Source organism: Tachypleus tridentatus, chromosome 12 (assembly GCF_004210375.1).
Source record: "Tachypleus tridentatus isolate NWPU-2018 chromosome 12, ASM421037v1, whole genome shotgun sequence".
In the NCBI taxonomy this organism is placed as follows: Eukaryota; Metazoa; Arthropoda; class Merostomata; order Xiphosura; family Limulidae; genus Tachypleus; species Tachypleus tridentatus.
The window spans coordinates 19,609,331-19,636,918 of record NC_134836.1 but is presented as its reverse complement, the minus strand read 5'-3'; the positions used below and the strand labels follow the sequence as shown (position 1 = coordinate 19,636,918).

Below are 27,588 nucleotides of genomic sequence, written 5' to 3'. Positions count from 1 at the left end.
GTGTGACACACGACACATTTTCTCTTAATATGTCACCCTCCATATTTTATCCACCACTCTTCAAAAAAGAATGAAATTAAATGTAATTTACTCTCTGTAAAATCCTCATTGCTCACATAAACCATATTTTTTTATCATTAATTTTGTTTGGTTACAGAGATATTGAATAAAAGTCAAGGTTTTCATCTATCAAATGACATATAACATTATATTCTGAAAGGTTAAATGTCAACTTCACTCATTGTACCAACATCGTTCCCTTGAGAAAGTTAATGACTAGTTGTTTGGATGAATTTGTAATGACTCTTCTCACATTGCGAGAAAGCCAGAAAAATTTTGAGAGGAAAGGGAATTTGTATAATATTTGTATGTTATTAGTGTATGCTGTTTGGTGCATTATGCAATTAAATAAATCATTATTAAGTGTATTACCATCATTTGTATAAACAATGAGAGTTAACTCTTTTTGATAAGAAAAAAGATTTTACAAGTGTTTTAATTCTTTGTTTTCATGTTATAAAAGTAACTCAAATGTGGAAATAAGGATCACTTTAAGTTAGTTAAGATTGGTTGGTTGGTTGATTTAGTGTTTTATGGCACAAAGCAGCTAGGCTATCTGTGCCAAACGTCCAGTAAAAAGGTGAAAGTAAATGTAGTAAAATTCATAAAAGGGAATGAAGGTAAAACAAAACAGCATTGAAAAACATAAGTAGCATAAAACCAATGCTGACATCTAATCTACAATGTTAAGAGAGAAACTAGAGTAAAAGAAGTTGTAAAAGACTTTCCATAGCATAATGATAATTATCATAACCTGCCAGGAAGACTAACAGGTAAGTACAAGAACCACCATAGTTAAGATTAGATTAGGTGAAATGATAAAAAATGTTTCATAAGGCACACATGTAAACAGCTTTAGTGGATCGAAGGTAATGTAATTTGATAGTGTAGCTTGACCTGCTGCATGTGCCCCAAGTGATTTACAGTAGTTGGACATAGTTCAAAGGGCTATAAAACAATAAAATTTAATTATAAACAAATGTATATTGTTACAAATTTAGAGCTACTTAGGATAAACAAATGTACTTTCATAATAGAATTTCAAGTCATTCTGAAAAGAAAAATGGGTAATTTAGATTTTTTTGAGTCCATTTTGAGAAAAAAATAGATAAACTATAAAGTTTAGGTGAAAAAAATGTTTGAACTGCATTTAGGAGATTTTAGGGATTACACAGAAAGGAAGTTTGAGATTTTTGAGATGAAGAAATATATTTGTAATTTTAACAAGAAATATAATTTGCACACAGATCAGATACTCAGTATATTCATGGACAGATCGTTATTTTATTTTATTAAAAATACTTAATTAAAAATGATTTTTTGTGAATGACAATAATACTGACTGAAATATTTCCAAATTTTGTAAAGTTATACATACTATATTGCATGTTAGAACTACTACACCTATAAAGACTTTAAATGTGTACAAAGAGGTTACGTTGTTGGTCAAATAGTCCAAGCCTGTTATGAGAGAGCTCACAGTTTTCTTTTTAGTTACATATTTTAAAACTTCCTAAACCTGTAATGAAGATACATATTACTTTAAATTAAAATATCTAACATCTTGTATATTTCTGGAGATTCCTCTTAAATTCTGATCATACCATAAGCATTGATTGTGTATTTTAACACTTTTTGTTTATAATCAGTGTATTTTTTCAACAAATTAAAAGTTAGTTGGTAGTTTTTTAAGACCACAATCTTAGATTTGGCAAATATACAAGAAAAGCATGACTAAAAGAGACTTAAAACCAGTTAGCAATTATTCAAAAATTGTGTTATTACTTCAGATCTGAACCTTCCTACAAAGGCTAAGCCTTCTGTGGGAGACCAAATGAATTCTTACAGTGCATGCTATAACCTGTAAACATGTTACTACACAATACAATTTTGAACACAGACTTTAGGTTTAAAAAAAATTCCATATGGAACTTAATATATCTAAAGAATTTTTTTACTAACAGATTAAACAAAATTATCCTAACACAAAAGAAATTGTGACCAAAATTTCACCATTCCTCTAATTTCCTTACCTTACTTTAAATGTCATTAACCCTATCGCAACACCACCTTGTAACCATCAAGAAACCACAGTGGTATATATATTATAAATTTGAAACTATTACTTAATATAACTTTGCAACATTTGGCAAGTTTTCAGTAAACATGCAGTTTCAATAAAAATTTGTTTGTGAATATATGGAGTTAAAACAAAATTATCATGTTAAAATTAAAAATACAATTTTCATTTGTGTAGTCTCTCAAACCTTCTTAATAAAAATCATGCACTTTTTCTCAGTAAGTAAAATTATTTCATCTGATATTTTTTCTTCTCTAACTGTAAACAAGGTTGTTAAAGTGACTGACCTCATAATCACTGTAAAAAATATAAAATAAATTTAAATCATCTTTTCTCTCTTTCTAGAATAATTCCTAACCATAACAAAAAACTACATTTATTTAAACTAAATTGCTTAACGTTTGTAACAGTATGTATCTGTTTCACAACCATATAATATACTGAAACTGAATAACTATTATTTACACTTTTGATAGATCCAACATCAATAAAAAAAAGCTAAAGAAATCTCAAAAATAAAGCTAAACTTGTAATTAAGCTTTACTTATTTCCACAAGATTGAAAAGTGCTTACGTCATTGTCTACATCACACAATTTAATAGTGGTTTTAACACACAAATATAAACTCACAGATAATTGTTTATAATTTCCAAGACATCATGCAGTCAAATTGTGCAAGTATGTGCAACTGCATAGAAAATTATTGCTATATAGAATTGATAACATATCTAATAAAGCTTCATATTTTGATTCCCTTACAGATATTATTTCCCAAATCAGACTAAATCTCACTTATCAAAGTTTTTTGTTTAAATAATATTTGTTTTCTGATTGTAATTCAAATTTTTTAACTTATAAGAAAAGTTAATGTTTCAAGAGAGATAAGATCTTGTAATAGTATCAAAATTACCTGAATCATTTTACAGTTCAATCTTTCTAAAAACCTGTCTACTACATATAATAAAAGAGTTTGAATGCTAAAGTACATGTCTCTAAACTTACCTTGTCTTGTAGCTTCACCTAAAACTGCTCCAGCTGTAGTATCTACTTGTTGTTTGTTTCTGGCCATGCCTTCATAAACTTTTCATTAAAAAAAATCTGTTAAATTGTTTACTTTTTACAAAATAAAAATAACAAACAGCAAGTTACTTTAAATAATAGCTGTAAAAAAAAAAACTTTGTAAATTGTTGAAAACTTAACCTTTTCTATTTATTACTGAGACAGAATTAGACCTAATTACCAATCAAATAAATATACTGATGTTGAACAGTAATACATCATGATGTGAACAAATATATTCATTCAACGTTATTTAACCATATATATATTTTTTTTTAAATTAGTTTTGGTAGCAATTTGTCTAATGTTATTTCAACACCCACCATCAAAATACAGATGTTCTTGTATTATATTGTGGAGAAGACTGTTTTTTCTGTTTTGCAACTGCCTCTTTAAATAATTGTATGTGTCTCTGGACATTCTCAGTGTGAACTGTTCTGACCTAAAACAATAAATAAAAAAAATTTTAAGTCAGCTAATAACTACTAAAATTACAGGTCTTTTACTCACTTATTATTGCATAAAAAAGCAACTTCACCAATCACACAATGAAATTTTTCAAAATCTTGCTCTTTCCAAGTACTAAGTTTTAAATTTCAAGCAATTTTTTATTCTTGATGACGAGAAACTAACTGGAAATAAAATTGTATCTCGGATAAGCAATTCTCTGCTTATCAAGCAAATTTTGTTTTCTATTTCTAATATCTCATCAGCCTTTAATTCCATTTTCATACATAGTTTTAAAATCCATACACTTACAAATGAAAATTATAAAAAATTCCTGTCATAAAATCAAATACACAAAAAAATTACAACCACTAACTTTCTACTTATAGAGTCCTCAAGTGTTTTTAATCAATGCTGGTGAGCATGACTGGGCAACATAATGTTTCTATATGCAAAGTGATAACAGCAATGACCTATTTGTTAAAACACATTAAATCAAATCATACAAAAAGTTTGTTTTTGATAGAAATAATGTTTTAATTACTAATACAATTTAAATGTCAGAAATTACCACTAATATGACTGTCTTATTGGGCTCATTTTTTTTTCCATTTCACACAGATTTTGTTTATTTTACATTTCTTATACTTTAAAAGCATTTTTCACTGATTTTTTTGCACTTTCCTGAATCAAATCACATCTGTCTTGTACTCAAAAATTGTCAGACTATATGTACAAAATCTACCACTGTTGGTATATAAATCTTTTTTAAAATATGGAATTAATAGTACATTATGAACAGCTCTGACCAACAAGAATACTTTATGAAAAAAAACCTGAAAATGCATAATAATGACAGGTTAACTTTAATACAGTCTAAATGTACCATCACACAGTTTGCTTTCTTATATACAACTACCATTTTTTATGTACACAGCAGTGTTAATTTTTCAATGTTCTCAAAAACTATTTATAGTGCCATCTATCTTGAACCAAGTTGCAAAACTGTTACAAGTTCAACTTAATAAACTTTTATGCATGAAATTTAGTATAAATCATACACAACTACAAATATATTTTTATGTATTTGCACCAAGCATACTTTATAAACACAACTAACAATAAAATATACATAAAATTCCTTAGCATAACAATGCATAAATGTTAAAAGAAGTTAAAAAACCCATAAAAAATAGACTAGATTTTAACTTAATGTATTAGTTGCTGAAAACAGTTTAAACCCATTTCTTAGAATAAGAAGCTAGGCTTGTCAAAAACTAGTGTTTTTAATTTTTTGTTAACTCTTTAATCATTCGTGCATCATTATATGTGTTACTACTGTCTTTTATGACTTAACAAAAATATTTTTTATTCTTTGAATACATGTTCAGTTGTAAATAGAGCATTACAAAAATTCTCTAACTTTGTACTGACATAAAAATCTTGAACGATACATTCTGAACATAAAAGCAATCTAACTTATGTCACAAGTGCTGCCATTCATATTGCCTCCCTTTTCATTTACACTTAGTGAATTAGAAAGCTTTTCATACAACTGTGAACAAAACTGACACCTGCCTCATGCTTGTAGCATATACAATATACAAATTTTATATACAATAAAATTTTTAGCTAAATGCTAAAATTATTTTCACAACAATATTTATCAAATACTTTTTACCTTTGAAAATATGTAAAAATTTGGATTTATATATTTTTCTACTATATTGTTTTTGTTAAAACTTGACTGCTTCAGGATGTTTTCTAGTCAAACATTTTATTTTCTAAGAAGTCATAAATAATTTCTCCATTGTGAAGTCACATTGGCTAGATATGGATATCTGTGAGAGTAGTCTGAATTTAGTGTGTGTTTTCTTTATAAACACACAGCCAGTTTGACCTTAGTTCTGTTATTAATTCTTATACAATTTCTGTATTTTCTAGTTATAAGTGTAAAACAATTATACTTACATCTTACATGTTTTTAAGCAACTAGCAATGAATACAGAAATATATGATTTAATACCTCGGTATATGTTTTTCAAAAACACAAATAGTAATAAAACTAAAAATAATGCTTAATTAATGAAGCATTTTGATGACAATTAACACTGATATTTTTCTTGTTTTTTAGTAAAATAAAGTTTGTCTTTCAAATTAAAATTGTAGAATATATAACAATAAAAATTGCCTAAAACAAACACTCATAATGAAAGTATGCCAAACACCAGGACTAAATGATGAAAGAATAAACAACAACACAGAAATATATTTCTAAAATGATTATCAATCACAATTTTTGAGAAACAAGATTGTCAGACACTTCTCAGGTATATAACCCAATAAAAAACAAATCAAGTATATATCTCACAGTTAGTCCTGTTATGTAGAATGGACACTAACACTCATGAAACAAGTTTTGCTTATGAGCTTATTGCTGATGACATATACACAGTAAATTGTTCACTTGTTTTAGTTCAAAATATTGAAATAAAATTTATGGAAAGAAAGTTATGAAAAATGGATAGGTGAACAGCCACATACCTGACTGGTTGTTAAAGGCCTGCCACATAGCAAACTTCCTTGGTGCTCTTAAGGTACAGATAACAAGAATAAAATTCTAAATAACATTTTTTTTCTTATAAAATATTGTAAAAAAATTATATTGCATGTCAGACAAAACAAATAAAAAATATACTCAAGCCATTTTTCTTACTTGAAATTATCCATAAGTTCATTTCCTTTCATGTGGTCTTTTTTCGTAACTGAAGCTAACTTCTGAATGTCATCTTGGTAATATTCTTCTTGTTCTGGTCCAAATTTTGCCATAAAATCAACAGCTGTAAAAACAAGAGACTTAAATAATAAACTAATGAGTTTCAGTAAAACATGATTAGCAACAAGCATATGTTTCCTATATTTAGAGCTAATCACTTCTTTTCTCCATAAAGACATTAATTCCAAATAGTTTGGAATTGGCCAATTTTGTTATCCAAAAGTTTTTACATCCAGGTAGCTGACTCAGACAGCACCCACATAGGATAAGCATCTTTGATAACAAGTACTTGAGTTTGTAATCTTTAAATTACCAGTTTATGCCAGCTAATCACTAACACATCACAATTACAGCACTGTGCAACAGTGTTAGGACAAAATAATATTTTTTTCATGGCCTAATTCTTTGATATTGTTAGAGAATGTTAATTTCAACACTATTATAATGTTTTGCTGATCTCTGTTCACACCTGAATAGCCAATTCCCACATATTTGTACCAAGGGCATATTATAAGGGTTCTGCTTGAATGAACATACTAGTCAAATTTAAGATCTGAAATGACCACCATGGTACCCCATGCACAGTCTTAACTAAATAGAAAAAAGCTAACAGGGAGATAACATATGCTACTAGTATGTGCAGGAAGAAATCAATTTAATAGCACTCCACAAAAAAACTTTGATAAAAAAAATACTGTCCAAAAATGTAGAGGATTGTTAGTAGAGCAAAGAGTTCACACAAATCTTTGCATGATATTGGTTGGACTCTCCACCAAATTGCTAAAAACTTAATTTTACCCAAACACTGTCAAGTATACCCTAGATCAGGAAACAGAGACAGGTAAACTTGAAAACAGGAAAGGAAGAGGTAGAACACCTAAACTTATTGATACTGATGTTAAGTATCTTCATTTATACAGCTTTCAGGAAAAAAAAAAAACTGCCACTAATCTCAAGCATGAGATAAATGACCATATACCAAATGACAGAAAAGTGTCCAGATCTACAGTAATAAGAATACTCAATGAGAATAGAATATTAAGTTGCAGAAGCAATTAAGAACCTTTACTACGATCTCCAAATATTGTCAAGAAACTGAAACTTGCTAAAAAGTACAAAACTGGACTGCTGATGATTGGAATAGGGTGTTATGAATGGATGAGTTCAAGTTTGAAATATTTGGTTCAAAGTGTAGGTCTCATGGAAGAAAGATACTTACCTCAATGCACAGAACCAATGATGAAGCATGATGTGATGGTTCGGAAGTATTTTTCTGCTGAGGCAACAGGAGATATTTGCAAAATACATGAAATAATGGACCAAACAGATCTGTCATGATATATCCAATGGTTTGTGTGCCATTGATAAAGGATTCTACTATTAAAAAGATAATGACCCTACACATTTAGCCAATGCATTTACCTATGCAGAAATTACTTAGTGACAAAAGAAGCTGCTAGTTATTCAAATTATGTAATAGCCCCCACAGAGCTCTGATCTCAACCCAATTGAGCAGACTTGTGATTTCACAGGTTAAAAACTTGACAAATCAAACATTACTTCCAAATAAAATTTATGAGGATGTAGTTGAGACACTTTGAGTAAAATCCCAAAAGACACTTTGATCGAATATGTTCCAAGAATACCTGAAAGACTGTCTGCAGTTATTAAGCAAAAGGAGGACAGACAAAATATTAACTGTTTGCTGAACTCAAGCACTTTCACTGAGTTTCTATTGTACTGAATACTGAGATTAATAAATCACTTGTGATTTACCTGCCACTCTTCTTTGAAAGTAGCCTGAAATCTAATTTTTGACTTTGTCCTAACACTTCTGCAAAGTATTGATCAAGCTACTCTAAAGTTACACTGCTGGTGCCACTTAATAGGCTTCCTTTGATAATGAACCATTTTTAAGAAGGACCATGTAATGTTCTAAAGTCATTGATATCTAGTTCTTCAAGGGTCATTATATCTAATGATAGCAGTAAATCAACAAATACAAACTTGTAAGCATAATATTTATAGTGAGAATACATTTGTTTATCCTAAATAGTTTAAGGCTCATAACAGTACCTTTGTTTTTACTTAAATTGTATTATTCCTTCTACAGACTTGAAAAATCACATGATAAATATGTAATATGAATGGGTAATGTGAACTACACAACACAAAGACTACTCACAATTTACTCATACCTCATAAAAGTTTATTATCATTATTCTTTATTTTATCTAATAAAACCTTATCAAACCAAAAAATTTTTTATTTTTATACTGTAGTTATTTTCTATTAATAGATAAAGAATACACATGAAAAAAAAAGTTCTTACCTGGGTCATCATCTTTTTGCTTTTGACTGTTGATGAAACTTAACCCTATTTTCATACTAATGCACTAAATAATTTATTTAATTAAATAATACACCTAAGAACATAGAATAATAGCATGCAAAAAATAGACAATGTTTTACAACTATCACACTATTTCCTGGCTTTCTAATTATGTGAAAAGAGCCATCAAAAATTCAGCTGAACTCATCAATATATTTCTCATAGGAATAAGCTTTGAACACGAAGCAAAACAAATAACTCTCTGTATAGAACAAACATAATATAATACTCATTTGTAAAATTAAAACCATGACTTTCTACTGGTTATAAAGAATGTAGTATTAAATGTCACAGAAAACTATTGGCAATAGGGGTCTGATTTTCCAGTTTATAGTTCTGTAATCAAATAAAATTGTAGACTATAAATATTATACTTTGCCTGAGTGATGACAACATTATAATGAGTAATTTATGTTAAATTTCATATATATTAATGTGATGGTACATAAGTTAGAAAAGGGTGAATAACTAGAGGGCAAATATCACAATTCTCATATTAGAAAAAAATTGAGAATTTTTTAAATATTGTTTTACAAACTTATATACAATAAAAAATTGATTATTAGTTACATTTTGATGCCAAGTTTATCTCTATACCAAGATAATAAAGAACTTTAATCAAGTTTTCAATGCAACTCACTTAAACATCATGGCATGTGAAAAAACAAAATGCCCACAGTGAAAGGATTGACCAAATAAAAAATACTCTCTATTTACATGCAAGCTCAAAGAATAAACTCTTTAACATTAAGCAGCATTGAAGACCAACAAAGACTGTAAAGTCTTCACTAAAGAAGGATCACAGATGTCTCCCGTTAAGAAAAACTTTACTTAAATAGGAATCCCACAATGCTATATTGTCACAATATGATTATATGCAAATTAAATACATATTATTACAATGATGAAATGTAGTTATGATACATCCCATTACACTATGGTTTTTTATTAGCTGTAGTTGTCCTATGATGTGCTGATACACTATTTTTAAAACTGCTTTAAAATAACATACTCAAACCCATGTAAGCTCCCAAGTAATTATGTGTACAAATGTCTATCAACAAGCTTGGCATCAAAACTTAGTTAGTAAGTCAAATGTTAATACAATATTTAATTTTTAATTCAAAAAGAAACACATAAACAAGAAATTCCTCATCACTCTTCTATGTACACATTCAGTTTATAAGTTGTTTAATTTACACTTTATTACTACTACCATACAATGTTAACAATGCTCAACCAATAAGAAACAAACTCTGCATATTGACAAGATGGAATATAAAAAAGAACCTCTTCAGTAAACCTGCAAGAGAAGCTTTTTCCATCCACTACACTTACTTATTCAACCTTTCTCTCTTAAGTATATGTTTATAAATAGAAGAAAAAAAAACAGGTTTTTGAACCACATAAGTCTGATGATCGTTTGTATATTTTATGGCAAGGAAAGCTGATATTTGCTTCAAAATTTTGAAGTGTATTTATCAAAATTGTCACTGTGAAGAGAAATGATTTTTTTAACCTATTTACACCTTTGTCAGAAAGTCAAATAAACTACAAAACAAAAGTTTTGTGATGTCCTATCCCAGGAACTGACAATTTTGTTTTCTGAAATGCATATTTAAAGTCCACAAAAATTAATTTGTATTTGCTTCAGTCTGAGAGGATCAACAAGGCTCAGGGTGAGAGCTAACAATCATGTCATCACAAAGGGCAAATACATTGCATAACATTTAAGCAGCATAAGTAAAAGTTTTTATGTATACTTTTATTATTTATTGTTGCATGTTTCAACAAAAATAAATAAAATGTAAGCACTTAAGAGCAAAGTGTAACAACATATATGCAATATATAGTAATTGATATGTCACTGTACACCAAAATACTGGTAGATTAAAATACAGGTGTGTACTTTGTAAGCAAGTTTTACTATCTGATTACAAATTTGTCTACCAAATGTGTTATTCTTTTACACAGATGGAAAATACACATCTCACAACATTTTTACAACTTTACACTGAATGTATGACGATAAACTTAGCATAAAAATATAGTATAGAAGAGTGTAACATTTTAACTTTAATGTAAGTTTTGTATTACATGATGAATCTGTACACCAAATTGCCCATTTTAGATTTTTTCTATTCTATTCTTTGATCTTCAAAGTTTGACACAAATTACTTATATTACAAATATTGCTATGCTATAATGTAATTTCACTCTAAGCATATTGCTTTACTGAGATATAGCTTTGTGTGTTACAGTTTGCTGGAAACAGCATAATGCCTCATTCCATAATATGTTGTTTAACTGTTCCATGCAGCATAATAAAAGCATGTTTAATACAATAAAACTGTGAATTGATGTAGTTTACAACTTCCTTGTCAATAATGAAGGAGGAGGAGCTTTGTTAATTAAAAAATTGTTTTCAACCATTCATTTCTTTACATATAGATACTTATACCTTGGAATCAAGTGCACTGTTGGTGTAGAGAAAGCTACAAATAAAATATACAATGTTACAGAGAAAAAAATTTTGATCTTCATTTAAGAGATTCCAGAGGTAATACAAATGAAGTATGAAAATGAAAGTAGGTATTTTTTATTACTTTCATGAAATTTACTTTTCATGAAGACTGACTCAGTGAAATCTCAGAATCTTTTGTGCACAAAGTTAAGAATCACTGACTTACAGTTCAATGCAACAACACTATCTACCTAACAATAATGTGAATACTCCTACAGTATGAAATTAAACATTCTATCTTGAAACCAGATTCCACTCACAACTAGGAGACTTATAAGCCAGAAAAATCTCACACTATAACAAGTACAAAACCTACCTTGTATTTCATGGTCATTATAAACCAATTCCAGGTACATTCGTACAAAAACTGGGTAAAGAATCATAGATAATTCATACTGAAAAACAATAGAGAAAAATACTAATATATATATATATTATTACAACTGAAAAGCAAATGTTATGGACTGATTTACATACAGTAAGTTCAAGTATAAAATTTTATCAATTCTTTCTCTTCAAATACTGAACACACCAAGAAAATAAATCTTTAGAGAAAACTAAATAACAACATACACGTAGATAAATTTCAGAACTTCCTATTTTCATCAACTTGATGTTTATCACACATATACTGAGTAAATCATACAAATTAAAACCTTCATTTGTTGGAAGCATATGCAGTAATCATTTCTACATATTACTGCATTAAAATAAACATCACAACAAGTAATAATAAGATGGAAAACAAAAGTTTACAAGTATAATGAAATGGTTTATCTTGGGAGGAACATAATACATGTTTTAACTGAATATTGGTCTGTCTTCTTGATATTTGATATTAACTTTTAAATTTTCTGAATTACAATACCAAAACTATACTCTTAAATCTACAATACTGTAGTTTTTATTTTTGAATGATGTTAACACTTTAAGAACAATCCAAGATATATAAAGATCACTACTGCTTATATTTCACTATCTATGGGTATTAGAGCCCATTACAAAATGAAATTGCCTTCAGTTTATAGCAAAACACATAAAGTACAAAATACATGTAAATAGACTTTGTCAGGGTTAGTGGTTAATGTATGTTGTTTCTCATTTTTAACAGAGTATCTCATTCATTAAATAATTCCATGAAATTAACTGTTTGAAAAACTTTTAAACATTTTATTACTTTTTTTAATATAATTTACTTATTTTGACTAATTCTTAAGGCCCTTCATTTCTAGTTGTAAATTTTCTTCAAGAATATGTCAGAGTTTAGAATTCAACACAAACAGGTGACATAATCACAACAGTACTGTAATTCGCACATACAGAGATCAAATTCTTTACTGCCTTTAGTCAAGTTATACAAATTCACTGTCAAGACAAAAACTTGACTTTCAACAGCATTGTATCTTACATGAGCAACTGCTGTATGACAAGGCAACACTTAATAAGTGTGCAGTATTTTAAGGAATTCTGAAGCTGCTATTCAGAGCTCTAAGAGTTACTCTGGCTTTAACATTAAGATAAGCCTACAATAATTGAGTTGATTCTGAGAAAAATGCTGTTACTAAATTAATGATAAATCCTTTATCAATATGAAGTAAGAGAATAAAAATAGTCATATAATATTTTGTTAAATAGTGGGTAAAGTTAACATGGTAGGTTTTTTGTTTTTCATTTTGTGCAAAGCTACATGAGGGCTATCTGCACTATCCATTCCTAATTTAGCAGTGAAAGACTAGAGGGAAGATAGATAGCCAACACTACCAACCACCAACTCTTGGGCTACTCTTTTGCCAATGAATGGTATGACTAACCACCACATTATACATTATAATGCTCCCATGGCTGAAAGAGTGAACAAATTTGATGGGAAACAAATGCTCTACCTATTTGGCAATGCCAGGCCAGCATGGTCAGAGAACACTAAATTAATTCAGGAATATTTTGATAAATGTATACAAATCTTGAATATATAAAGGGGTCCAAGTAGTTTACATTTATAACACATACAACACAGATTATAATCTATAACTGCCAAGGTTGTGTGTTACATGTGTGTGCATTTTCTTAGAGCAAAGCCACATTGGGCTATCTGTTGAGTCCACCAGGGAAAATTGAACCCCTGATTTTAGCATTATAAATCCATAGACTTACCATTGTACCAGAGGGGGACTATCTGTTACATACATCCTTCAACACAACTACTTTACTTTATGGGCTATTATTAGCACATTTCTGTAAAACATGTATACCAAATTTAATCCAATGCTACATCTTGCTAACTGTATAGTGCAATCAAACTCTACAAAATTAGTTTAATATTCTCAAGATAAAATTGTTTGATTTTTGATATTTGTGCAAAGCTACCTGTACAAGCCATTCATAATTCAGAAATAACACACTAGAAGGAAAGCAGCTAGTAAACAACTCCCACCATCAACTTTTGGGCTACTTTACTTGGACAATAATATCTGACCATCAAAGATATACCCAAGACCCCAAAGTGCAGAACAAGATTTCTTTTGGGAACTCTTTTTAGTTACAAAAATGAACACTAATAATTAATGAGGAAACAAACACAGCTAAAGCACAAAATATCTTTTCTTCTTATGCTTTCACTAATAAAACAAAGATTAAAAAAAGAATTCCCAAGTTGACCTTACTATTACAAAAAGAAAAAGTTGTACTAGTGGAACTCAAATTTCAGGTGGAAGAACGTGAAAATACCATAAACAAGCTAATTCTATTTTGGAACATGAAATTCATCAAAGTTATTTCTGGGGTAAAGCTTCTAAACATAAAGCCAGATAGTCTCATTCAATAAAAGAAAGAAACACCACCAATATGTTTCTTAAATTAAGCTAGTTATTTATCAATATTAGGAAAAAACAACTTGCCAGCAAAGCTAGATAAGTTATCTTGAAAATCATATCCTGATGAAGAATATTAGAGTGACTTAAAATTGGCTAATTACTAAATAATAAAGGAAGAGACTTAAACACCAAGACATTATTTTCATGACTTTTTAGAGAAAATGGCAATCACTTGAAAGATAATGATAGCTTAAAATTTATAAAATGTTATTTTTTACTCACTTTGTTTTTGTAAGCGTTTTTTGCATTACTCACTAGGTGTCACCTTGGATTGGTTTTATGGTGATGTCCATATTTTCATTAATTTAATTTTTCACTTCTTAGATGCATGGTAACATTCCCCTGTGTACTGACTGCAGTACTTGGTCTTGTCTATGTACAATATTTTTTGCTACAGTTGCTAGGAGATGTTGCAGACTGATAGCTTCCAGTTTTTATGGAAGCAGTTGAACATGATTATCAATTATCTATCCATTTCCACAAAATTAACTGATTCAGTAAATGTTTCACAAAAATTACAGCTTAAATTCTTACAACTTAACAAGCTAGCTTATTCACACCAATAACAGAATTTTACTTTAAGAAATCAGCTCCAGCCTTAACTCTCAAAAAGGGGCACTGCTCCTTGCAGTAACATTTTGTCCAGGATCTTGAACATATTTTGACCCAAGACTGGAACAATGACCCCCAGCAGTGATTTGGGGACATGGTAATGTCAGGCTGTGATTAATTCAAGGAAGGTCATATCCACTAGTGATAACTCACTCTGGTAAGTTATCAAGAGTTATAAGACTTTTTGCTTTTATATTTTTTGGAAAAATTAAATATTAATTTTGGGGAGGTAACAATAAACAGAAACTGAAGAACACTTACCACTCTTACTTCTTTTTTCAGCTTTCTTTACACAATCCTAAAACATCAGAGATCATGCTAGCCTTTAAACAATTAAGTTTTTTACTTATGCCTTTTACTAATTTGTGTTCTCAACAATAACACCTAGTAATTTTCTGTTGTAATACTGTTCAACACTAGTTAACATGCAAAAAGTGTCCTCTACAGTGTCAAGTACCTAATACTTGAACAGCAAGCACATATGCACTTTTGTGCTTTAAAATTTTCTCCCTATATAATATAGAATTTGCATAGAAGCAACCTCTAACATTCAAATAAACATTATAAAACCCTTTATATGAATTTTTGTACAACTTGGTTGATATTATCTTAAGAAATGATCCTTGGGATATTTTCAGAAGTACATATAATTATATTAACATATGGCAAAAATGATGTAAAATATTTTCACATTTATTCAAGTTACACATACACACATTCATATATAAATATGTATTATAGCATGAGTATCATAAAAAATATACCTTGTAAGTGTCTAGTGAAGATTCGACTAACTTTTTCAGAACTGTGTATGCATCTTCATATATATCTGGATCTCCTTCACTATTCCAAATAAAAAAATAAATTGTAATTTCTCATATTTGACCTTACTCTTTAATTTTCTGGTATCTTGCAAGTTAAGATTCAACCTTGCTTTTCACACATTGATTAGTACTCAATTTACTCTTTGTTATTTAATAGTTTGTTGTGTATGTTTTGTCTCTTTTTAAGGTTCAATATTGTTTGTTTAGAACAAGTTTAGACATCAAACAACTTGTTAAAATTGTAAACTAATAGATTTTAAAATCACAGTGAAACATTTGATCATCTACACTTTGTTTTATTTCCTCATGACAGATTCCATAATCCTTTTTATTAGACAAATAAATGATCCATGTACTAAAATACCTGTAACACAGGTCAGCCTCACAGCCTCATATATTAAGACTCTCTTGTGAAAAGCTATGGTTATACTGTCATTATATACTACACAAGTAGAAAATACATTTCATCCTATATATGTTAGAAACCAAGTCGTCTATCCGAGACTTGTCTGCCTCCCATTTGAAAAGTTGTGCACGAAGGCAAAGCTCAACATTCACTTTTGAAATGATGAAAAACAGGCATGAATAATACTGATGCTAAATTAGATTTCACAAGCAGGATATTCTACACTAAAATGTTAGAACTTAATCATACTATCACTCACATTTCAACATCTGATGTGAATTAAAGAATAAAAATGTAGATTTACTATATGTTATTGTTGAATAGCTCTTAGCATGGGTGAGATGCTCAACAATTACTTTTCACAATAAGCTGTACAAGTATTTCAGAGCTTTGGCTCTAAATGAAACCAAAATTGTAACACAATTAACCTTTTTAAAGTCTATGAAGTAATTTAAATTGACAGATTAACTTAAATTTTTCCACAACAAGGGATGAGTACTTTCAATCAATATAATTATGACAAACCTTTTACACATAAAAATATAACATTCATTAGTTTTAAAAACACGTGTGGTACATTTTCATAACATTTCTTGTAAACATGTCACATTAATTTGGTCTGTGTACAGTCAGCTGTGAAAACTGTTAAATTACAGGCCCCACACTTGTGCCTTGTGAATGTATGATGTTTAACTTGTGACAATTCAACACATTATTTTCTTTACAAATTCTTGTGCTACTACTTTGATTTTTCTTAGCATTGAATGGAAAATTTGTTGCATAACTATCAACTATTATGGACAAGTTCATTTCTTTATTTGTAGTTTTTTTGTAACTAAGTATGCAATAGAAATGAATATTATAATGTTACTAAAGATTTGTGGTACCAAACTACTATACCTTTTAAAAGAGGACAGCACACTTGTCACATCTGAACTGGATTGTGAAGATGTAGGTAAATGGTCATCTAGTAGTTTGGTTTCTTTCATGTAAAATACCCTCTGTTTCCTGTCCTCAGAAAGGAGGATAAATAAAAATCAGTAATTTTATTCATTATCAAACTAAATTTTAAACTTTTTTTTTCAAATAAAGATTTACTTTAATTTTACTTTTGAAAATTTAGCACTAATTAAAGTTTATTTCAAATAGTAGAATTCAGTGTATTTCTTTCTTTTCTTTATTGTAATAAAATAGGAGTTCTACTGATTAAAGATATATTTTAGCACTCTGCTTTATCAATTCTTTGTTAATTGTATGTTATGTATCAAAAGTACTCTTTTTTTTCCCATCACAATTTGTCTTCACGTCTCAGAAAATTATAATTTTATAATAGAAATTAAATTATTCAAAACTAAAAGTAACACTTTCTTTTGCTTGTCGAACTGTGAAGATTATTAAAAATCAAGCAACATAAAATATTAAACCTAAATCACATATACCATATGTATCTATCAAATCAAACAAAAGTATTATTTATGTGTAATTGATTCAACTAATATACACCTTTTTGTATCTAAGATTACTTTTAATGCAGCAATTCTGACAACATAACACCTTAATAATTACTAAGTATAGGAGCTTTAACCAGTTGTAATAAATTACTATATTAACAATGTTGAACTACAACTGGAAGTTCATACCCACAGTCAACATTTTTCTTTCTATGCTTGTTCTAATAGGAAGGTATTCAATGGAACTTTTAAGGAAAGTTTTAAGTCATCTGGTTTGTTTGTTTGTTTGTTTGCATCTGTGTATTAAAAATAAATTTTGAAGAAATAAAATCTCAAGATATAAAACAAAATTGATTAAACATTTTGGGTTTTAGTTAAAACTCCCAAAAAGTATCTGCAGTAGCTTACATCACAGAATACTCAAGGAGAAACTGTACTATCATTACTATCACTAACAGTCTTGTAATAATTCTGAAGACAAAAGGTGGAAGACTTTTGAAAAATCATCCTTTACACTTGTGTTTCCATAACAGGCAGTTGCCATCCATTCTACAAAGTTTCATCAGTCTTGTAATAACTTGTAAACACTAATAGACTTTCCTTTGTCTTATAATAATTTCTGAAGTGTGAAAATGTGAAAGACATTGAATCATAAGTCTTAATTTATTTTTAACACATTTGGTGTAACCTGTAATAACAGCTGTGTACAATTATGCTATACAAGATATGCTTTAAGGTTTGAGCTTGCTTCTGGAACACAAAAAAAGAAATGATTTGACTGAGGTGTTAACAATTTTTAGTGGATTAGAAATTTTTCTGTAGATAACATTTTTGTGTAGTGTAATGAAAAAAATGGAAATAAAAACTCCAATGCAAGAGGTAATAAATTCAAGCTGTGGAAGCCTAAAGATATTTTTCTTTTGATGTTTTTTTAAATCAAGAGCTGTATGCAGTAATGCAGTTTGCTTGGTAATGTTGTGTGGGTTGTAAAGTGTCAACTTCCAGAGAACCACTTGGTAAGGCTTTTCACCATTATGTTGTGTATAATATGGATTCCTTTAGATGAAGTTCCTTCTTCAAGTACCCATCTGAGAACAATGAAACTGGAACTTATATCAAATACTCAAGTACTGGCTCTACTCATTTTCACATTTTCAAAAATTCCTTTTTGTAAGAAGCAAAGTTCCTATGATATTTGCAAGAATAACCTGCTATTAAGCACACAGAGATGGTAATTGTTCACATTCATTGCATAAGTAACATGTATTATTCTGTACAGCCTTGTCTGTAAACATTGCTTGGCTAACATAGAGTACTTGAAATGAGTTGTTCATCTTAGGTTCACCAAAATGCCTATTACTGCTTTCTAACTAAAAACACCAACATTAATAACAAGCTGTATAGCATGTGCAGTGAAGCTCAGAGTAGATATTAAGTTCATTCTTTTCACCATGTTTGCTCAACTGTCTCTCAGCAATATGTCTTTGATTTGTACTGGTCTCATTCAGCATATTCCTGGAAGTCTGTCAAAAATTCTCTTCAGTATGAGATCCAAATATTAGATATACATTGACAACAGCCAATATTCTCTTCCAGTCATGCTCATTCCAGTTAGTAGTAAGAACAATAAGTACTTCTGTCACTCCTGTAAATATTCAGCAGTGAAAGAGATGTTATGGGCAGCATTTTATACTGTTAAAAAACTTTAATTTTTATCCACTTTACAATATATTTCTTCAAACACATAGGTGCAGAAAATTTTCCCATTTTTTTTTATGTTGTACCTTGGTCGTAGTGCAATAATAAAGTACCAAAAAATCAACATCTGACACTACAGTATATAAATGACCATATGTTGCAATTATTTGTTATTTTATAGTCATATGCTTTAGATCTGAAGTAATTTATGGTCCATGCCTGTGGTATATTCAATATTTCTAAGAATGTAGTTTATGTTATAGTATTTGATGCATTAACTCTCTCTTTCACCCATTTTCTATTTATTCTTTTCCAAATGTACTATAATGGTTTTTCAAATGAGTCCAAATACTGGAAGTAATTTTCTACTTTATTTTTTTATCACACTGGACACACTTCTGATGAACATAGAGTATACTGTGTTGCACCAATATACAACTTTTTAAAGAATTATTACACTTTGCTCTTACAAGTCCCTTCAGTCACCTGTAAAATTAAAACTCATATGCTGCTGCTCAACATATGAGTGTCTATTAAATCAGAATGCTTTTATGCACACCACTTTCCCATCTGAAAAGAAACAGTTATAGCTCCTAGTTAAGATTTAAAAAGTACCTTTATTATACTAATCTTCAGTAATATTTGATTTAAATTTGCTTGGTTCATAGCATTACCATTATTTTGAAATTTGGAAGAAGATGTAAGCACTGGAGGAAAGTGGGCAGGAAGGGTGGGGTGTGTGAGGAGAAGGAAATACCTTAATGAAATACTTTTTCAGTATAGAAAATTATCATTTCCTATATGGTACTTCCCACCCTTCACAAGATTAGCTAGTACCCATGTTGGTAAGGTGGAGAGACCAGTGCAGGGGATGACAGAAGTACCTATAAAAAGTGTCTAAGAATACCCCTGGAAATGAGAGAGTCAAATCTGAAGAGGGGAACCATACCACTTCTGACCACGTAAAGTCTTCACTCATCTGTGAAATATGTAGTAGATAGGGTGGAAAAAATAAAGGAGCAATGAGTAACTACAAAACCCTATTTTGAAAAGCAGATCATACCGATTTGTTCAATACAAGGCATGGAAAGGATGGAGAGGAATTCCTTTCTGCATCACCCACTGCAGCCTAAGAGTGGTATGGTTCAGAATGGGCAAGTTTATGAAGCAATTGCATCATGAGATTATTTACCTATAAGCAATTTGTGAAAAAACCTTATCTCTACAGTGTGCATTTCAAAGTGTGGAAGTTAATCCATGAATCCACATGGCTGTACAGTGTGGAAGACAAGGGAAGGGGTACTGAGGGAAAAAAGTTGCATATGGTGTACTCATGGAAAACATGGTTATGCTGACTAACAGGGAGCAATCAGATGGACTCAATACAGAATGGTAGGAATGAGAGAGACCACCCAATGAAGTAATTGCACAGAAGAATTAACCCAAAGGAATTTGTAGGACTAATCCTGGATGCTGACATCAACCACCAAAGCCTGAGAATGAAGTACGGGAAACCAAAATGGGGGATAATTTGTGATTGAGGGCTGTGACAAATGCATCTACACGTGCAAAGCCACTGGAATACAAGGGAATCTAAAGACCACCCCGTCAAACAAAATTTTTCAGGGCTGGAAAAATGACCCACTACAAGAATAAAAGCACTTGGAATATTAAACTCAAGAAGATGAATGTGATGCATATGGGCCCAGTATAAGAGATTAAATGTACAGAGAGATTTGACCAGATGCCCCCCTTGGTGACTGATACATGCAACCACTGTAGAAATGTTGGAATGAATTACCACCAGGCAATGCTATGAAGTGATTCAAAGCCTGATGGACAATTAGAAGCTTAAAGACATTTACATTTAAAGATGTAAATACAGATGAGGAGAAGAAAGCAGGGCACCTGCCAACACAGAAGCCAAGCCTGTGCACAGCCAAGTGGGACCAGCAAAGTCACTGACGACCACATCCCTAAGAGCAATTGAGCTTCATACGCATAAAGTGAGGGAGCTAAAAAGCATGATGAACTAAGAATTCCATGGAATGAAGTCATGGAGGAGAAGGCTTGGCCCAACTGACATGAGTGTTAAAAAAAAACACCTAAAGGACAAGATATTGGGTATGATGGAGGAAGGACTTCTCCAATTTGAGTAACCAGCTCAATCAAGCAGCCACATGAAGGAGCTGACAAGTATGGCTAGCCAACTCCAGTTTGTAATTAGGCATAAAAAGCCAGTCATCTATATAATGGTGAATTGCAGCCCAAGAGCATAAATATGATGAACAAAATCTCTGACCACCAAACAGAAAACATAAAGAGCAGAAATAAGCCTGAAGAGTAGGGTACAAAATTGATTAACCACCCCATGATGGATGAATCTAAGATACAGATGAGACTGTGTTGAGATAGGGATGTGTAGGTAAGCATTAGTGACACACATCTTGATCATCCACACATACGGAAAAAATCCCTAACATAGGGAAAGAAATTACTCCATGGTGAAATGTGGAAATTGAAGGAATCATATTGAGGTGGGACAAATAAATGACAAGCTTCTATTCCCCAGTTTCTTGGAAATATCAGAGAGTCTGGAATATAAACCTGGTAAAATCTGTCAAACAGGTTAATAGCCTACTGAGATAGTTGATCCAGAAACACCTCCAATAAATGTTGTTCAATTATTGGATCCTAAGGCAGAGGGAAGGAAATGGGTATAAGAAATGTGATGTGGGGAAAGAAATGGGATCACAAATCCTTCCAATAAAACTTGAAGAACAAAGTGATCTTTGATGAAAGGACACCACAGATGAAATTTGGCATGTCATGCCCCCAAAGAATCAGAACCCAACAGGCAATCACAAATACTATTAGTAATGTGACACACACTGTCAAAAAAAATGATGAGAAAAACAGGCAAAAAGATTGGAATAGATAGATTGTTGTTGTACAGATGAAACAGGGGACTCCAAGGACTATGGGACCATGTCAAGTATGTAATGCCACTAAAATGGGGTGATACATAAATTCCAAAGATACAGGTAAACGGATGTGATTTAAGGTCCCATAAAAACCTAATAAGTCTAAACAAAAGAGAAATCACATATGCAAAGTCAGTACTAAAGATGAGAAACAAACCAATGTGAGAGAGAAAAGGGAGAGAATGTCACAAAAAAAAACCCCTCATGATTTCAATGGAAAGTCTCAGAGAGAAGATGGATGGTACAGAGTTATGGTTAAAGTGATGTGAGTGGAAGATGAAGATGGGAAAATTGTGTAGGGGTCAGACTTATAGGAGACTTGGAGACTATCCCCTTAACAATTATTGGTCTGAATGATGATATGTAAGATGATATGATCCAAAGCCCACTGGGGGCAAGGCATGCTAACCCCATCACTTAATTGTGAGGCAAACTGGTCAGCATATACCTGAATATTTGGGGAAAGAAGATTGGTCATGTAGTTAGGAAGAACATGGTTCAGAAGAAGTAGGCAGAAGGGAAAAAACATCATATGTATGAGAAATAAAATGTGTAATAGACTTAATGAATCCTGAGTAGTAGTTTGGGAAGTGGGAAGACACAGCAAAATCAGGAGGTGGAAATAGGGATCCAAGTCCTTGTCAATCTAAACAGGCTCAGTATGTTCAGGAAGAAGTGAGGTGAGGTCTAGAAATACCAGTTGACCCAATTAATATTCAATCTTCTTGTGAATAAATGCGAGCAAATCTCCCACTATATTGCCTGCACCTGAGGCCTTTGATATGGCACCAGTTGCAAGTGTAACCCACAAAGTAGTAACACAAATTTTAACTTTAGAATTCATAATCAAGAAGATTCAACCAAAAATCTAAATTATAAATAATAATGTGACTGTAATAAACTAGAATTGTATTACAGTAAAGAAACAGCCTAAATAAACGTGGAAGTAAAGGAAAACCACTTTGCAAGTGAAACTTGAAACAAAAAAAAAACACATCTGAACACAAGCTCTACCAAATGAGAAGTAATAATTTGGTAGAGGGAGTCATATGCATCACATGTCATGCACTTATTAGTGGAGAAATGACACATGACAACTTGCATGAAAGAAATGTTGGAATCATTTTATTCCAATAGGGGGGAGCAGAAAGCTTATGACATGCATGAAAAAAATGTTTGCACACAGAGGCAGCACAAGGCAAGAATAGCTAATCTTGTGAGTGGAGGGAAGCACTGTAGCAGAATTATTTCATTCAAATTGTATCTTTGCATTTCTTCAGTGATAATGAGAAAGCACCTTCTAATAACATGAATTAGATAACTTCACTAAACATTTTTATGCAGACTAATTTTTAATAAGGATAATTAAATCATACGCATTCTTTTCTGGTAAAATGTCCTGCAGTAATTCCTTACAGTAAACATAACTAACTGCATACATGCTTTTGTAAATTATAATTTGTTGAGCAGTAAAGGAATTCAAATAAATAAAATAATAAATATACATTTCTATGCAACAGTTTGGGCATGTTTAATGGAAATCTAACATCATCTTTTTATATAAATAAAAACAGCCATAGGAGATGAATAGAGAGAAATCCCATTTACTTTATACTGTGTTGCAGAAAGAAAATATTCATCTGTTACTCATTTATAAAAAATATCATTTTGCTTATTATTTAGGACAAAATGCAGATTTTCCTTACCTTTTATGAATACAAATTATGATCTGAAACCTCCATGGCTGTATACATCCAAACACTATCAGTTGAAGGCAAAATTTAATCTAGTCATTCTTTGTGCAACATCAACTTGGAATATTTTTTGCACATTCAATTCTCAATTATTTTTTTTTAAACCACTGAGGTGTTTTGTCATGTAACCTATAAAAACAAATACTTGCCAATATTGGAACGGCCTACTGACAACATTTAAACAAATCCCAAATACTGACCATTATTGTCAGAAAACATATATATATATATATATATATATATATATATATATTGGTCATTCTCTACTCACAACATACTGACATTGTAAAAAGATGCAAACTTTTTCACAGCCAGCAAACTGTCCCTTGATAAATCCTAATAAGTTGTACATTAACCAAAAGTTGGTATTTGTAAGTCAGCTTCACTATTAGATGAAAGCAGAGTTTTTCAAACTAGAAGTTACAGATACCCAGACAGCAATAAGAAAGTGTCAAGGAAGCAACTGCAACTATATAAAGTCCTGTTTATGTACTCAGTCTATAGGTTCATTAGGTGAGGTATACAGAATGTTTTGGGAAGTCTTGTGCTGTAAAAGTTTGGGAACCCTGAGCTAAAGAATGGATGTTTGAACTTATAATTACCACACAATGATCACACTTGTTAAAAATTTAAAAAATGGATGACTTTTACCCATTTCAAAATGCATATTCTTTAGTTTATCAAACACTACAAAATTTAATTTTTCCCCACTATCAAAAGCTCCTATATACACATGTAGATATTAAACAGATCCAAAATTAACAGATTATCACTATGAAATGAGACAGTTTTGTTACTTTAATAATTTAAATGTTCACTATCACTTTACAAATTTTCATCCTCATAATTTGGCACCCAAGAGTATTTCACCCCAAGTCCTGAAATCCTATGAAAAACCTTGTTCTTAAAAACTTAAGCAAGTATTATTTAACTGTTTACTCATGTCATCTCATGATGCATTACCAGGTGTAAACAGCTATCACAGTAACTCATTATTATGGATTTACAATCACATGATGTTATGTTATTAGACACACATTAAGTCATTTTATCTAGCAAATTTCAGTGAAAATGTCGTTGAAGAGTTTTAAATATGAATGCACCATCTGTTGAAGCACACTGAATTTATTACTTAAGTGCAACAGTAGTTTTTAGCATTATGTGGCACAGATCTTAACAATGTTGGCTTATCAATTCATCAGATGTTGAAAAGTCATTGAATGTGATACTGCTTTGATCATCTGTTATTCCTTTACCAAAGTAGTGTTCTTCCAGTTAAACATGCTTGATGATACTACTAAAAACAATGGGAAAAAGAAGTTTGGAATACGTTACATACAAGTATTTGCAAAAAAAGACAAAAACTTCAAATATTTTTGTTAAAATGCAAAAATGAGCCTGAAAAAATTACATTTACAATAACAATTTGAAAGTTGATTCATAATTTACTATACATCCCAGAATCTCAGCAGTAAATTTGATCATTCTGCCTGTGGTAGATACAATATAGCTAGCCAACTGTGTACTTCAGTGCTTCACAATACACAAACAAACATTTAACTACATGTGCAAATATTTTAGATAAAATTATTCTGTAATAAATGTACTAAATAAATAAAAAGAGAAATTTTACTGAAAATTATAATTATATTTAGTTTAAAATAAGGTCATTTAAGAACTTGGCACTTCTTTATGCAGGTGTACACCTTGAGAGCCATATATAAAAGCAAAATGGTCACAGTAAACTTAATATACCAATATGGTTCATTGTCATGTTAATTAGTGCCTCTACCATACTGGGGGCTAGAATGCTAACTTCAAGAGGCAAGTTTCATCTTACCTACCCCCAAATGGCAGTATCTTATTTCCTTGTTTGTTATTTTATTTTTATTTTCATTTTTTTCTTATTATTATTTTAACATGGAAGAGCAGTTACCTTGCCACAGCTGTCTGATGTAGAATGTTGTGGGTTTCAGTACCTATATCTCACTCTCCTAATTTCTAATCTAATTGTGTCTATTTCTTATGCAATACTAGTGAATTGGAGGTTAAGACTGATAGATGGTGTATCCCCACTGCAATGTGAGTTCTACTCCTTCAGTCACCTCCAAAACCTAAGATACATTTTATAATCCCATGTTGTAGCTTGTACCCTAGGACCTATTCTTTTAAAAATGCAGTGTATTTTGTTTAATTTTAATGTGTTTTGTTTTGGCTTAAAAATTATTGTTATAATATACAAATATATATATATATAAATTATGGATTATTACTTTGTGTTCCATAATACTGACTTCATCCTAGTAAACAGTATAAACTACCACTACAATGATATGTCAGAAAAACACACAGGTTCAAGAAATCATAATATAAAATGACAAAACACTACAATTTATGTGCTTTTGAAGAGTCTACCTTTCAAAAGTACTCATGTTATAAGGTTTTTATATTACCACTACAATGGTAAAACATTATGTTTATTTCTAAAAGAACTCCACGAGCTGTCCTGAACTCTGATGATGACAAACCTAAGGAATTAAAGGAAAAGTGTGTAACTTTTTAACATGTAATAATAGTGCTAACATGTGAAACAGCTTGGATTATTTAACTTCTAAAGGTAAATGGTGTATTTCTTTTTCACTACATCAGTAATATGTTACTCAGTGCTACTAACAATAACACTAAATCACTGAATACACACAAAAAAATGAAAATACTAGGTCCACATTTTCTTTATTAAATCACTTTTGTCAAACATGTTTATAGTTATGTCATGCTAGCAAGCAATATGTTAATTTTACTCATCAGTGCCAGTCACTAATAGTAATAAAAATTGTGATACTAAACAATAATGATAAGCCTAAGTTAGTACTACTACTATAAATACTAGTGGTATGATCATTAGTATTATTAATACTAACACAAGTAGCAGCACATATTGCTTATTGTCACTGAATGAATCTACTAACCTGAAGGTTGTATTTTTTTAAGAACTGAAGTACAGCAAGCAATGCATTTTTATCTACATCAGGTTGCTGACTTTCAGCACCACTTTGGTCAGTCGATGCTTCGTTCCCTCCTTCAACAGTAATAATATCATTTTGTAATTCAGGCTCATTCGTTGCGTTGACAACTGAATGAGAATCCATCACAATTTCGGCCATCGCTCTCATATTCGTGTTACACAAGCAACTAAAAATCTATGATAGACTTAATCAGTCAATACAGCTTAATTTGTAATATGTATTTTTTTAGCAATCTCATACTTTATGTATTTTTTTTGTCAATAACCTTTATAATTATGGAATATAAATACAACAAAATAAAAGGATAAAGATTATTTTAGGAGATGAGTGGTAATTAGTAACAATAGCAACAAAAAAGGCATATCACACTAATATACTAAGCACAATAAAGCTACATTTAAAATGGAATTAACAAGAAAACGTCATTTGAAACTGATAAAATGATAAAATTAAACCATCAGATAAAATAACCAGTATCAAACTAAAACACGTAACACAACTAAACGTACCCCGCTGGTACAGCGGTGTGTCTATACATTTACAACACTTAAATCAGAGGTTCGATTCCCCTCGGTGAAATCAACAGATCGCCCAATATGGCTTTGCTATAAGAAAACACTAAAC

General features: G+C 30.6%; 1 protein-coding gene across 1 annotated transcript in view; it reads right to left on the bottom strand.

Annotated features, from left to right (window-relative positions):
- The window catches only part of Taf5 (TATA-box binding protein associated factor 5), a 65,508-nt gene extending 38,365 nt beyond the window's left edge, over positions 1-27,143 (bottom strand). The window contains 8 exon segments of the mRNA XM_076472873.1: positions 3,143-3,220; positions 3,524-3,642; positions 6,364-6,487; positions 11,656-11,734; positions 15,586-15,664; positions 16,952-17,059; positions 23,891-25,232; positions 26,908-27,143. Of these exon segments, the coding sequence (XP_076328988.1) occupies positions 3,143-3,220; positions 3,524-3,642; positions 6,364-6,487; positions 11,656-11,734; positions 15,586-15,664; positions 16,952-17,040 (568 nt within the window). The 5' untranslated portion in view covers positions 17,041-17,059; positions 23,891-25,232; positions 26,908-27,143.
- Positions 27,144-27,588: the final 445 nt, after the last annotated feature.